General features: G+C 44.2%; 1 protein-coding gene across 1 annotated transcript; it reads right to left on the bottom strand.

Moving 5' to 3' along the window:
• Window positions 1-272: 272 nt before the first annotated feature.
• Znf786 (zinc finger protein 786) lies at window positions 273-14,559 on the bottom strand. The gene is made up of 4 exons (XM_050119972.1): window positions 14,412-14,559; window positions 10,978-11,104; window positions 6,861-7,016; window positions 273-3,682 (listed from the first exon to the last, which is right to left on the bottom strand). Exons 1-4 carry the CDS (start codon window positions 14,427-14,429, stop codon window positions 1,662-1,664), a joined length of 2,322 nt encoding a protein of 773 aa, XP_049975929.1. The 5' UTR covers window positions 14,430-14,559; the 3' UTR covers window positions 273-1,661.
• Between the last annotated feature and the right edge of the window lie 759 nt (window positions 14,560-15,318).

Genomic DNA, 15,318 nt, shown 5'->3' with positions numbered 1-15,318 from the left:
AAAAACAAAAAAAGAAAAAAAAAAAAAAAAAAAAAAAAAAAAAAAAAAAAAAAAAAAAAAAAAAAAAAAAAAAAAAGCATTGCCTGCTCTTCCAAAGTTCAATTTGAACTCTGAGTTCAATTCCCGGCAACCACTTGGTGGCTCACAACCATCTGTAAAGAGGTCTGGTGCTCTCTTCCGGCCTGCAGACATGCACACAGACAGAATATTGTATACATAATAAATAAATAAATATTTAAAAAAATCCGGCAACACGTCTTGATAAAGAGTGAGACGTAGAATTGCATTCAAGCTGATAAAAGTTTCCATTTTGTCCCTAAAACATCTCCTGTCTCCCAAATCACAACTCATTAACCACGGTTCTGCTGTCCTTATCTCAAAGTCTCCTCATCTATCTTTTGATTTCCTCTGGGAAGCTGCTGGTAACCCTGGTAACCACGCCTGCGATTTTTACACTGAACACTGGTTTTGTCCACTCTTTTTCCCTTGTGCTGTTCTTCTATATTTGAAAAACAACCTACTTTTCTCTCCCCTTCTGTAACTAACTGGTGGGATTAGGTTTGGTCTGAGGTATTTCCTAGCCACAGAATACCACCTGGATGTCTAGATTTTCAATTAAAGTACAGTGCAAGAAATCCCTGCCCTGGAATGAGACCTCTACAAAGTCCAGTGAGTTGTGTGTGGTAGCCCATGCCTTTAATCACAGAACTTGGGGGACAGAGGCAGATATATGTTGTTTGAGGCCAGCAGGTAGGAGAGGGGAACCTCAACATAGTGGGTCTGGAGCTGTGGAGGAAACTTTATTGGGACTTTTTTCCCTTCCCTGTAACATTAGAGTTTGAAATTAAAAAAAAAAAAATCCCTTTCTGATCTCTATAGTTTTAAAAGATTTTAGAATACAAATCATTCACATATTGTGATTCCTCCGTTTTGTGCTCTGCGTATACTTTAGTCAGTTGCTTAAATATTCATTCATTATGAGACTCTCACTTCTGCTCCAAATAGCATCTCCACTCTGGAACTTCCAAATCTCTATCCACTGACTCATTCCTTGATCAGGATCCAAATCTCTCAATACCTTTGGGGTTTTTTGTTTTTGTTTCTTCAACTCAGATTGTCAGTATTTTCTTAGGTTATGCTACACATTAATCACCAAGGGCCCTAATGAGAAACCTCAGCATTCACAGGAAATTCAGAGAATTCTTCTTACTGCTGTTGGTTTCAAAATAAAATGAATCAAACACAAATCCAAAAGCATATCATGACCGAAATAAAATCTGCTGAATTTAACCGTTTAGAATCATACTCTGAAAAGACCAAAAGAGTAGATTTGATATTAAGCAGACTTCCCCTTTTCAGCTTTGACAGTGGTACTGGAAGCATATCCTTCTGGTTTAAGATGGGACTTTTCAACTAACTGCATCTGGGCGAAATGCATGTAAAGTGGTAGGAAACAAATACCTCTTCTTACCAAGGGAGAGAAAATAGAATTGATAGTATTTCAAAAGAGAAAATTCTTCATAGTTACCCATTTTTAATTTGTATTACATTTTTTGATCAACGTAGAGCCCTTTTCCTAAAACTTGCTTTGCAGTGAGCTCAGCCACCATTCTTCACCCTGGCAATGAAGCTGTGCTCATGGCGTCGATGCCCTATCTTCCTCAACTCCAGTCAGCCTCTATCATTGCAAACAGTTGGCTAAGCCTTTTCTTCACGTCAGGCTCACGTGGAACCTGACAGGATTTTGTGTGTACTCTAATGTGCTCGGCCAGTTTGGATTTATAAATGAAACCTTTCCCACAGTCTTCACAGGCAAAGGGCCTCTCAGGCCTGTGGATGCGCTGGTGCCTGAGCATGTGACCCTTTTCCCGGAAGTTTTTATCACACTCAGGGCAGTGGAAAGGTCTCTCACCTGTGTGCAGGCCCTGGTGGCTGAGCAGCTGAGCTTTCAGTCGGAAACTCTTGTCACACTTGGGACACTGAAAAGGCTTCTCGCCTGTGTGTGTCCTCATGTGCTCCACGAGTTTAGACTGTTTGGCAAAGCCCTTTCCACACTGGCAGGAGAATGGCATCCGCCCGCTGTGCAGCAGCTGGTGTGCCTTCATGTCAGCCTTCACACGATAGCTCTTGCCACACTCCGGGCACTGGAAGGGTCTCTCTCCTGTGTGCAGACGCTGATGGCTAAGCAGCTGCCCCTTTAGGCGAAAGCTCCTGTCACACTCTAGACACTGGAAGGGCCTCTCTCCACTGTGGACACGGAAGTGCTCTGTGAGCTTAGACTGTCTGGTAAAGCCCTTGCCACACTCCCCACAAGAGAACGGCCTCTCCTTGCTGTGAGTGCGCTGGTGGGCCTTCAGCATGCCCTTCAGGTGGAAGCTCTTGTGGCACTCGGGACACTGAAAGGGCCTCTCTCCGCTGTGCACTCTGAGGTGCTCACGGAGCTTGCACTGATGGGCGAAGGCTTGGCCACACTCGCTGCAGGAGAATGGCCTTTCTCCACCAGGTTGCAGTTGGTGGGCTCTCAACCTGCTCTTCAGACAGAAGCATAACTCACATACTGTGCACTGAACGGGCTCTTCCTCTGGGTGAAGCCGCTGCTGCTTCAGCAACCGCCCCTTTTGGCTGAAGCTTCTTCTGCCTTGGGCACACCAGAAAGATCTCTCCCCACTGAGGTCCCAGGTATGTTCTGTGAGTTTGCAATGTTTGCTGAAGCCCTGACTACACTTTCTACAGGAGGATGGTCTTTCCCAACTATGCACACCCCGGTGGACATTCTGCAGGTCTCTCAGGCAGAGGCACTCACTGCTCTCTGAGCACTGAAAGGAATTTTCTCCCATGTATGCCCTGCAGAGGCCAGCCTGCGTAGACCGTGAGAGGAAGCAACCACCACATTCTGTACATGAGCAGGGTTTGGCCTCACCCAGGCTGCAGCCACACTGCAGGACCTTCAGCTTGCTATCCTTATGGCAGCAGCCCTCATAGTCCAGGCTGGGACCTGGCTTCTGTCTTGAGGGCACAATGGGGTCTTCCCTCCAGGAGGCTGGCCTCTCTTGGCTCTGCTGGCATTGGTGGACATTGCTATCCACTGGGAAGCTCTTGTCACATTTGGGGTGCTTGAGATGATGGCTGAGAAGGGTATGCTCATGATGGAAGAACACTTTGCTTGTAGGACACTGAGGTGGCCTCTTTCTTGTATGGGCATCTGGATGTTTCACCGAATATTGCTTCAGGCAGAAGCTCTTCCCACATTCAGGACATGAGAAGTTGCATGGCGGCTGTGCTTCAGTTTGCATGCTGAACTCCTTCCAGACCCTGCATGGTGGGTTCTTGGGGTGACCCTTCTGGAGCATCACTAAGTGATTCTTCTCCCAAGAGTTTTCCCCACAAACAGGACAAGAATGTTGGGTGCTCTGCCAAGAGGGGACTCTTTGCAAGTCAGGGGGACCCAGAGTTCTGTGACTCAAGAGTCCTTCTCTTTGAGCAGCGTCTTTGGAACAGTGCACTGTTGAAACTAGAGCCCCAAGGTTGTGGGTTCGTGCATTTGCAAGGCTGATGGCTTGGTTATGCCTATGGGAAACATCTTCTTTTTCTCCTAAAACAAGCCCAAAGGAAGGCTGACTCTCAAGAGGATTTAACTGGAAACGGCATGTGATTTCTCTTGACTTCACAGCTTGCTGGCTATCTGGGAATGAAAACAAAAATTCTGTAAATCTTTTGTCTGTGGCATCTATGTCTTTCACCAGTAAAGTGATCTATAAAAGAGTTGACTCTTCTACGGCAGTTGGGGCATCCTGCCCCAACTAGAGTATAAAACATGATATGTGGTTCTACTTCATGACCAAAATGAGTCTGGCTGCAGACACTAAACAGAGCAGATCATGCTATGAGAAAAGTGAAAGACGAAAGCAGAAGTCTCAGAGGTAGGGTCTAGGGCCTGCAAACTGACTGCATCCTACTTATGACTCCCAAGGCCCACTGTGCGGACCTTGTCAAGCTAATGGCTGCTGGTTCAGGGTTCTTTACTCTGTTAAAAACAGGGAAATACGGCAGAAGAGACAGGTGGTTTAAAAGTACTGACTGCTCTTGTAGAGGACCCAAGTTCTCTTTTCAGCATCTACATGATGGTTCCAATTCTAGGGAATTCAACTCCATCTTCTGGCCTCCGTAGGTACTGCATGCACACAAGCTTACACAGGTGTACAAACCATATACATAAATAATAAAATATTACTTTCTTTTTGAAACAGGGTCTATCTATATAACCCAGGATGGCCTGGAACTTACTATGTAGTACAGGCTGGATTCAAATTCAGAGAGATCTGCCTGTCTTTGCTTCTCAAGTGCTAGAATTAAAGGCATGCACCACCATGCCTGGCCTAATAAAATCAAAACAAGAAAACACATATACATAAATTACATAAATAAATAAATCTAAAGGGCTGGAAAGATGGCACAGTGGTTAAGAGCACTGGCTGCTTTTCTAGAGGTCCTGAGTTCAATTCCCAGCACCCACATGGGGACTCACAACTATCTATAGTCCTGATGCAGACAAAACATTCATATACATAAAATACGTAAATAAAAAACAGGAAAACAAAAGTGCATAAAGAGGGTTGTGATGAGTCAATATGGTGCCTGCCATACTGTATCTTCCATAACCACTGCAACTGCAGGAACATCAAGCGTCTTAGAATCACAATGTCACAATGTGATAGCAATAAGATCCTCAGCCCCAACAATACCACAGATGTATGTTATCTATCTGGAAATATCTATAAGGGTGATTTCTGAGAGATTTAAGGAAGGAAGGCTCACCCTGAGTATGGATATCACATGATGGCGTGGGGTAAAATGAAAGAGAAAGAAAGGGCTGAGCACAAGCACTCACCTGTTTCCTGACTGTAGGTACAATGTGATGGGCCACCGGACATTCTTCCCCCCACATGATGGACTTGACTATATCCCCACAAACCCTGATTCAAAATAAACATTTCTTGCTTCTTGTATGGAATTTGGTCACAACAATGAGAAAGGTAACAAATACAGAAACTGATACTGAGGGTTGGGGCCACTGCTGTGATAAATCTGACCACGTGGTTCTTAGGCCCATGGTCCTAGTTTGTGGGAGGAATGTGGAACAGAATGGAGTTTCATGAAGCCTTAGAATGACATAAGCAGAGCTCAGAAGGCCATTCCTTTGGGAACTGGGTAAACCAGAACACCTAGAGAAATGTGGTCCACACTGTTGTAAACATGGCCAAGAGGGGCCAGACTCTATCTCAAATTGGCAATAGAACATGACAGTGTGGTTCATGTGGTACTGTGTTTTGCCAGATGAACGATGTAAGAATAAAGGGACGATGAAGGCTTGCACCACACTTCTAGAAAGCTACTAAGGTCAGGCAATGCGTGGCAGGGTCAGATTTCCTGCAAGGAGTTTCTGAGAGGTCACCCTGTGAAGCTAGGAAGGTAAAGCCTAGGTTGTAGTGTAGACCCAAGAATGTTAGAGATGCCAGAACTCTGGAAGATTGCTGGAACAAGCTGGAGCTGGCCCAAGAGAGAGTTCATATGTACTATAGGGGCAGAGCTAGAGAGATGGAGCTGCCCGAGGTTAGTGGAGCCCAAATAATTCTATCATAAGCTCTAGGTGATAGACATGGCGCTGTAGGGTCTAGTGTTTTCCCTGCTGAGTAGGGGTCTGCTATGACCCCATTCTTCATTTTTGGAATAGTAATTATTACAGCATGCCATGGTATATTGGTAGTAATTAACTTCTCTTTTGATATTATAGGGGCTCACAGCTGAAAGACTGCTTCGGTGACAGAGTAGGGAAAATCACTCTCAGCTTAGTTTTTTCCCATCCACTGGCGAGGATAGCTTCCATTGATGATGGCATCAAAGCTGTACACATTACTGCTCTCCAGCACTTACTGTAGGTTCTTGGATTTGCTTCATCTTATACACCAGGAGTTTAAATACTACTAACTTGCCCAAAGTCGCTGTGGTGGTTTGAATGAAAATGGCCCCACAGACTCATGTTTTAGTAGGGGGTCCTCAGTTGGTAGAACTGTTTGGAAGGATTAGGAGGTGTAGCCTTATTGGAGGAGGTGTGTCACTGGGGGTGGAGCCCATGCCATTGCCGGTTGGCTTTCTCTGCCTCTGCTTGTGGATGAGATGTGAGTTCTCAGTTACTGCTCCAGAGCCATGCCTGCCTGCTTGCTGCCATGCTCCCTGCCACAATGGCCACGGAGGCTAACCCTCTGCAACCATCAGCCACCAATTAAATGCCTTCTTTTATTAGTTGTCTTTGCCATGGTGTTTTGTCACAACAATAGAAAAGTAACTAAGACAGTCGCCTACAGAACGAGAGATCAGACTCAGGCTTCGGAGTTCACGGGCCTAACCACTATGCTCTACTGCCTTTCTCTAAAATATTTGCAACGTCAGGCTCAGGTCAGCCAAACAGGAAGAGATCAGAGAGGGAAAAACAAGACAGCTGAATGTGATATGTTTAGGTTAAAACCATGGTTTTTTATTTGTCTTTTTTGAGATAGGGTCTCATGTAGTTCAGACTAGATTTGAACACATGATGCTGATTAGGATAACTTTGAGCTCCTACCCTATGCTTGCAGAGATTATACTATACAACTCCATTTTAGACACTAGGTTTTTGTTTGTTTGTTTTGTTTTGTTTTGAGACAAAATTTCTCTGTCTAACACCCCTGGCTGTTCTGGAATGAGCTCTTATAGACCAGACTGGCCTCGAACTCACAGAGATCCACTTGAATCTGCCTTCTGAATGCTGGGATTAAAGGTGTGCGCCACCGCCACCCGGCAGACACTAGGTTCTCAATACTCACTCTCAAATAACTGTTCCTCAATAACCAGACGAAAGTGCACACCATCTACAGGGGAGCGAATCCCTTTCTCTGGCTTCTGTTCTTCTCCCCCGCTGCCAAAGAACTCTTTTCCAAGTTCAATCCAGGATATCAGTTCTGGTTTCGGAAGTCCACAATCTGTACAGAGAAGTCAGACAGGGTAGTTTGGCTCGAGTGGCTTCTAAATTTCTCAAAATCTACTTCTGGAACAATACACAAACTGTCAACAAACAGACTCACTGACAGCCAGCACTTCCGGTTTATCTGGACATGTTATACCAATCAAATCATTTTTCATAGTCCCCACATATCTGATGTTATATTTAATTAAAAAACAAATGGAAAATGCTTTATTATCATTTTAATTATTATGTCTCACTATGTAGATCAGGCTGCCCTCAAACTCAAACTCACAGAGATCTATTTGCTCTTCCACAAGACCTGGGTTCAGATGCCAGGACCCAGACAGCAGTTCACCACTGTCTAGAGCTCCAGAGACGATAACCTACAAACACATAAAATTTAAAAAAAGGATATCATAGACGCTGACATTCATTAAAGTGAGATGCTATATAATTGTGTGTGTCAACTTTGCCACATGTCTCCAAATTGGTTTTCAAAATGGCTGTGGCGATTTACCACCTCAGCTGCTACATATGTGGTCCTGTCAGACACTCTCCATCTCTAACGCAGGCTTGGTGGCTACCACATCACCTTCCATTTTAAAGAGAAAAAACCCTGCCTTGGTTGCTCTTGGCCCTTTCTTCTGAGCTTCTTATGATCAGCTTACAGACTATGAGAAGCCATTCTTGAATTTTGAGTGGAATTGCTTTGAATATATAGATTATTTTGAAGCAAGCTGGCAGAGCCATAAAGATTCATATAACTGACTGTAAAATGAAAAAGATGGATAACCTGAGGGAATAAATAAAAGCATGAGAAAAGGAGGAAGCACTTAAAAATCAAAATCATAGCAGGACATTGCCTAATAGTGATGCAAATTAAAAAAACATGATTTTTAATAACCGAAGAGGGAGATTAAAAAGTCCATTGTAATTGGAATTTGAGGGGGGCATGTTTGGCAGTGGCCCGGGGCTGACAATGCAGATTATATTTCTTTCTCTGTCAGTTCAATTGCTTTGACTAGTTCTTGTATAAAATAAAAATAATGTCATGGGTTACGTGTTTTAGGAAAAATCCACAGATATAGTCTGGAAACTTAACTATGATGAAAGAATATAAGTTTCAGAAACTTTATAAGATGAAAGCAGATGCGACTGTCATGTGTATGCAGGAGATAAAGTAGAGAATGTCGAAGGGATTACCTCATCTTTAAACCCTGGGAGAGTCACATGATAGAAAGTTAACAGACCATGCGTATTTTATCATCGCTCCTCAGAAGCCTGAGAGACAGAAAGGGAGGGGGTGTGGAGAGAACTGGGGGGAGTAGAAGGAGGAAAACTGTAATCAGGATATATGTGAAAAAAGAATCTATCATCAATAAAAGGAAAAAGAGAAATTTAACGATGCATTAAACTTAATCTCTCTAAATCTTCTTAAAATTAATCTAGGGGCTGGAGAGATAGCTCAGAAGTTAAGGGCACTTGCTGCTCTTCCAGAGGACTGGGTTCAGGTGCTGCATTCACATGGCAATCCACACCATCTGTAATCCCAGTTCTAGGGGATCGAATGCCTTTTTCTTGCCTTATGTACACCACATGCATGGGTACACATATACACATGCCAGCAAAACACTTATACACATAGAACAAAGATAATAAAATTAAAATTATTCTGGAAAAATAAAGTTAATAGGAAACAACCTAGACATTTAAATATATTATTTTAAATTATAAAACTGTCCAATAGACACACATAAAAAACTAAAACATAAAAAACACTATCAAAAACTAGGAAGGTTAAAAAAAAAGTAAAAGAGAGATGGCATAAGTAAGACAAGACTTTTCAAATTAATTGATCAAGATAATTAATTAAGCTACTACTAAACTTAATACATCAAGAAATGAGTGTTACCATATTTAGTTCAAAGAAAACTGCTTTACCAATGAAAACAGAAACGGTTAAAGTGCCTGCCTTGGAGCTGGAACAATGTCTCAGTGGTTAAGAGCACTGATTGCTCTTCCAGAGGACAGCAGTTCAGCTTCCAGAACCTACACGGTGGCTCACAGTGACTCCCCTTCCAGAGACTTGCAACACCCTCTTCTTGCCTCCTTAGGCACCAGGCATGTGTGTGGTGCACAGACATACATGCAGCAAAACACTTGTAGACATAAATTTAAAAAAAGAATCAAACAGGAGACTTCCATCTTTTATTTTATGCTTCTGAACAGGCTAATTTTTATGCATGACTTTGTATGTGTGCATTTTGGGGGATGCATGGCATGCATTGGAAGTCAAGGGACAATCTTGGGTATTGGTTCTCAGAACACCTTTCACTGTTGGGATAATTATTTTGTAAACTGTGTGAAGATGTATCTCTGTCCTTCCTCACCTTCAAAGGTACCTTCCGTTGGTTTAACAAAGAGTTGAATGGTCAATAACTCAGCAGGAGAGGATAGGTGGGACTTCCTGGAAGAGATAGGAACGCTGGGATAAAAATCTGAGGTGGGAGATTAGTCAACCAAACTCGAGGAAGTTGGACAGATGGTACTGAGGAAAGGTAACGAGCCATGAAGAAGAATGTAGATTGATACAAATAAGTTAATTTAAGTTTGAAGAACTAGTTGGGAACAAACCTAAACTAAGGCTAAGCTTTCATAATAAATAAAAGTTTCCACGTCGTCATTTGGAAGCTGGCAGTCCAAAGAAATACCTGTTACGTTCCACCTTTTAAATTTTGAGAGAGGATCCATCATTGGCCTGAGACTTGTTGCCATGTAGGTCAGCCTTCAATCTTCTAGGGATCCACCTTCCACCTGGCCTCTCAATGGGATTATAAACAGGCGTGTGCCGCCGCACCTGTCTTTTATGTGGGTTCTGAGGATGCAGATTCAGATTTTCCTGCTGCCAAGGCAGGTGCTTTCCCTACTGACCGACTGACTGAATCATCTCTCCAGCTCCAGGCTCATTTAAAAATTTAACTGATAAGAAAAACTAGCCAGGCATATGGTTCACGCCTTGCCCCCACCTCCACCCCTAGCATTTCTTTGTAGCCTTTCATGTCCTGGAATTCACTATGTAAACCAGGCTGGCCTCAGATTTATAGAGTCCACTTGCCTCTAGCTCCCATGTTCTGGGATTAAAATGTGTGTACCACCATTCCCCACAAATATGTAGCCCAGGCAAACCTTGAATTTATAATCCTCCTGCTCTGCCTCTTCAGTATATCCTTCCAGCCACCACGACCGGCTGCTACCCACCTATAATCCCAGCACCCGAGGCAAGCTGATCTATATAGTGAGTCCCAGGCCAGCCTCAACTATACCGTAAGTGAGACCTTGTCTCCAAAAACTATAAAACAACAAAAACCCAAAAAACAAGAACTATAAAGGAGGTGTAAGTTTAATTCTGTGGTACAGTCCTTGCCTAGCACGTGCAAGGACCAGGATGTTATCTTTAGCATCACACACAGGAGGGATGATGATGATGATGGAACCAAAGAAGGAAAAATTATCCATCATCTTAACCAGAGGCAGCTACCCGTAAACACATCAGGGTGCACTCATTCAGAATCACACTACAGGGAAGACCATTAGTTTCTTGCAGCCTCTAACCCTTTTGTAAAGCTGCAAGGAGGCCAGTTTCTAGGTTAAGGCACACACGTACTATGGGCATGAAGCCAAGTGTGCTTCTCGGTGGAAAACCAAACATCTCAGTAAACTGTGATGGGAAATGTTTTAACATATGTCTTAGCTACCTGTAAGTGACATCATGTGCTGTCTTAAATACTGTCCTGCAATGTCCGCCCCGAATAAAGCCGGGTAATGTATACTTTATTATTGACAACAACAACAAAAAGATAACAGGACTTTCTGGGTTAGTATCTAAGCAATCCTGCTACCTCACAAGGTAGCAAGTGACTGAGGAGCTCTCATAAGATCCAGCTGCAAGACTCACCGAGAAGTTGAAAGCGCCTTACCTAGAGAGACAAGAGTCTCATAATTGGTTCTCATAACATGCTTGTAAAGTTCCTTCTGCCATGCTTCTAAATGCTGCCACTCTTGCTCAGAGAAATAAACGGCCACATCTTCAAAGGTCAGCGGTAACTGAAGCGAGAGACATTATACAGATACAGTCATGATTGCTACAAGTGATTCCAGTTCATTCTCATTGCATATGTGAGACTTACAAAGTAGACAGCTGTTTTTTGACTCAGCAGTTACTTCCACAGAAGTGATCAGCAGAGGCAGGAGGATCTCTGGGAGTTTAATGCCGGCTAGGTGTACAGAGTGAGTTCCAGGACAACCAGGGCTACAGAGTGAGACCCTGTCTCAGGATGCAGGGGAAGGTGATTTATGAGTTGGTTGGAGAGATGGCTCAGCAGCTGAGAGCACTGGATGCTCTTCCTGAAGACCCAGGTTCAGTTCCCAGCTCCCACACAGTAGCTCACAACCATCTGTAACTCCAGTCCCAGGGAACCAAATGCCCTGTTAAGCTCTCCACAGACATTGCACACACATGGTGCACAGACACACATGCAGACAAAACACCCATACACACAAAAATAATTAAATAAGCAAAACGATTTGTTTCCTCTATCTCTGCTCTGCTCTCACTTCCACACCCATCTCATATGTGTCTCCACATGCATGTATGGGATGGTATACTCTTTACAAACGTGAAGCCAAATCAGTATGAAACTTCATTCATGTAATATGTCATGGCCCTCAGACGAATACAGGAAGTAAACTCACATTGAGGTAAACCGTGTGATTACATCATACTCCACAAGGAGACAGAGCCCATTAATGGCCATACACACACTGCTTCTTCCTTCTCTGTAAATACTGTGTATTATTTAAGACAGGCTCTCGTGTGTGATGTAGACTGAGGCTGGTCTAGATCTCCCAGAGGCCTACCTCCCTCTGTCTCCAGTGCTGGGATTAAAAGACACATGCCACGATGCCTGGCTTCCCCTCTGCAAATTACAGACACTGCTCGGATGGCTTTCTTTAGGTATCAGCACTTTTACTTTCATAGAAGGGTATCACTAATTAAAAGGGTATAAACAACCTGAGTTGTAAAGTGTGTGTGTGTGGAGAGAGAGAGAGAGAGAGAGAGAGAGAGAGAGAAAGAGAGAGAGAGACTGAACCCAGGACCTTGGACATGCTAGGCAACTTCTCTACCCTTGAGTGATATCCCTAGCTCAAAATTGTTTAGTGTTTATGCTTATCATGGTTAACTAGAAAAATAGTTGCTAAGTTCATAATTAGAACTATGTAAATTATATATTTGTTAGTTGAAATATTCTGCCTATATGGCTGTAACCCTACACCTTGCTGACTTTTTAAACCTAGTTTAACTCCATTTGTTATTGGCATGTGCTTATTTTCTATGGCTATTAAAGAAAGTATATATTATTATTTCCGTTTTGGGTTTATTTTGGTGTTTGGTTTTTTTTGTTTTTTGTTTTTTGTTTTTTTTTTTTTTTTTTTTGAGACAGGGTTTTTCTTTATAGCCCTGGCTGTTCTGGAACTCACTCTGTAGACCAGGCTGGCCTTGAACTCACAGAGATCCGCCTGCCTCTGCCTCCCCCGGTGCTGGGATTTAAGGTGTGTACCACCACTGCTCGGTCTTATTTTTAAAAAAATTTTTTTTTTTTTGAGACAGGGTTTCTGTGGCCCTGGCTGTTCTGGAACTCGCTCTGAAGGCCAGGCTGGCTGAATTAGAGACCTGTCAGCCTCGGCCTCCTGCACTATCACCGCTCCCTGCAGAGGCAGGCGGATCTCTAGATTCCAGGCCAGTCTCATCTACAATGTGAGTTCCAGGACAGCCAGGACTATGCTGAGAGACCCTGTGTCAAAAACAAAAAAAGAAAAAAAAAACTAATTTGTCTTAATTGGTTAATGTATTAAGAAAAAAATGAATGAAAATTTCATGTGCTGAGAGACCCTGTGTCAGAAAAAAAACCCAGTAATTTGTCCAAATTGGTTAATGTATTAAGAAAAAAATGAATGAAAATTTCATATCTACTTCTGTCCAGTTTCTTCTGTGAGAAACAGTAGATTAACGGTTCTCATTCAGCACAATTTGCCCTCCAGGGGACATAGGCAAAGCCAGGAGACAGTTTTGACTGTAAAATTTCAGGAGGTGTGCTACTGGCCTCTTGTGGTTATCAGCTAAGAAAACACAGCCCAGTCCCTACACAAAGAATTATCTAGTACTCTTCCTTAACAAAACATGTGTTCATACACCCTTTTCTTAATAATGCTACCAAAGTGAAAACGCAGGTATTGCTAATTCAGATAAAAAATGTCAAAAAATGCTGTAAAGTTGTACTTTGTTTTGTTTTCTGAGAGAAGGTCTCACTCCCCAGGTCTGACTGGCCCGAATCCTGCAGCAATCCTTTTGCTTCTGCCTCCCCTGGTCCTGCCAGGTCCAGCTCCAAAGTGTTTCTTTCCTTCAGGAGAAAAGTGAGTTTCCCACTTTCCCACCTTAAAAATTTTTTTCTATGCTAAAGTCGCTAAAAATCTGTAGAAAGAACGAACCTTCAACCTGTGAAGCTGTGAAGATAACAACAACAACAAAAATCATGCCAGATTTTGCCTGGCTTTAAAGTTTAAACTGCAAGAGTTCCGCAGCCATAGCGCACAGCAGGTGCTTGGTGAAGACAGTGTTACAGCTCCTACTACACTCCATTTTCGGTATCCACTGCGGGTTGGAGAACATATCCTGTGGAAGAACTATTTTTTTTTTTTGCAACTGTGCTATATTACCTATTTTTTAATAAACTCACAAACATCTGTCATATCGTGAAACTGAAAAGGATTTATGGAAGAATATTTTATTGTTTATTTTTCCATCAACAGGAGTGGCCATCTCCCATTTATTCAAAACCCTGTTTATAAACGTGCTGCCTATCTGTTGTACACGCAATCCTGAACAACTGTACATTCGGTGAGGAAGTACGGGCTGCTTTACAATTACTTATCTCCGCCTTACTTAATAATCAAGAATGCTTAATAGAGCAGTTAGGACAGCATTAAAAAAAAAGCCATTCCTTCTACTCCCTGATTTCAACAAAACACAAAATAACCAAGCACATAGGTTTTACTGCCCTTTTCTATCCTGCTGGCGTGAGGTCCGGCCCGCACACACTCTACGTGAACGCAAATGAACGCCAGTCGGAGACTAAATTATGACGTGGTAAACCCGCAGGACACCACTGCAACCTTCGGAAACCCAAACCCCGATGGCGTTCGCTCTTCTCGGGGGAGAAGGCTGGGCAGCCGCTGCCGTCGGTGGCGCAGGCGAGCGCCGCGCGCGGACCCGGCTTTGTTGGGGGTCCCCACGCCGCACGCGCAGCCCGCGGTCCCGCCCCCGCCCTGAGCCCGGTCCGCGCGGGGCCCTTACCGGAGCGGGTCCGGCCATGGCCAGCGCGGACACGCCTAGCCTGGGCCTCGGCCCCGGCGACGCCCACGCTCCCCGGCGACGAGGCGGGAACCCACTCCTCCCCGACCCCAGGCCACAGCCCCCACTCGCCCCAAACCCGGCGCCAGCCCCCGCGGGGGTGGATCGCGGCCGTCGCTCCGCCCCACAGCGCCCCCTGCGGGCAGGAGGAGCGGCTCGGGTGTTGTCGCCTGGCCACAGCCCACTTTTCTCTGCCGTGACAAAGAAAGCAGGAGAGAGATGAGGGAAGGCCATAGCTCCAGAGTGGCTCTGAGACAAGATGGCCCACGAGGCCCATCTCTGCTGTGGGCTCGGGAATCAACACGGGGAGAAGGAGACGAAGATTGGCAAGGAAATGGCCGGATAAAGGACCTCCCTTTGGAACAGACTGCCACTAGGGAGAAGGGGTATACCTGGTCAGGGCCAGAAGTGCGTGTTTTTCCATACATCCTGTCCATTCACTGACCTGAGCAAGGGTGGGGTTCCCTCCCTTGATGAGAGAAGCCCTAGAAAATGAAGGTAGGCTCAGGCTTCTGCTGTAACGGACAGGTGGGCCCTAGTGAGAACAGAGAACCCACAACATCTAAGCCTTAGATTCTAAGATTTCTCCACTTCGGACAAAAGTGAAGAAAGATAGAGGGAAAGGGACATGGGAGAAATGGAAACACAGGAAGATAGTGAGAAAGGGAATAAGAATGGAACACAGACAGTATCCCCAGAGAATTAACTTCACATTGCTTCCTGGTGTGTTAGTGGTCTGGCTAAAGTATCATAAAGAAAGTGTACGACATGGGGCAAGTAGATAGAGAAGTAAAAGAGCCCCTGAACAGTTATGGCAGCGCGCACATGCACCTGCTTGGCATGGAATAGT

The sequence above is a fragment of the Alexandromys fortis genome, unplaced genomic scaffold (genome assembly GCF_014885135.2).
Source record: "Alexandromys fortis isolate MF-2015 unplaced genomic scaffold, M_Fortis_MF-2015_v1.1 scaffold_177, whole genome shotgun sequence".
NCBI lineage: Eukaryota > Metazoa > Chordata > Mammalia > Rodentia > Cricetidae > Alexandromys > Alexandromys fortis.
Note: the sequence above shows the minus strand (reverse complement) of the source record. Positions and strands in the feature narration are given on the sequence as shown.

Bases quoted from the DNA above. Each gene is read 5' to 3' on its own strand.
- Znf786 (XM_050119972.1), bottom strand. The intron at 7,017-10,977 runs GTAAGGCGCTTT...TTCTCTGTACAG, and splicing joins TGAGACTCTTGTCTCTCTAG to ATTGTGGACTTCCGAAACCA. The intron at 3,683-6,860 runs GTGAGTATTGAG...TTTCATTCCCAG, and splicing joins TGAGGAACAGTTATTTGAGA to ATAGCCAGCAAGCTGTGAAG.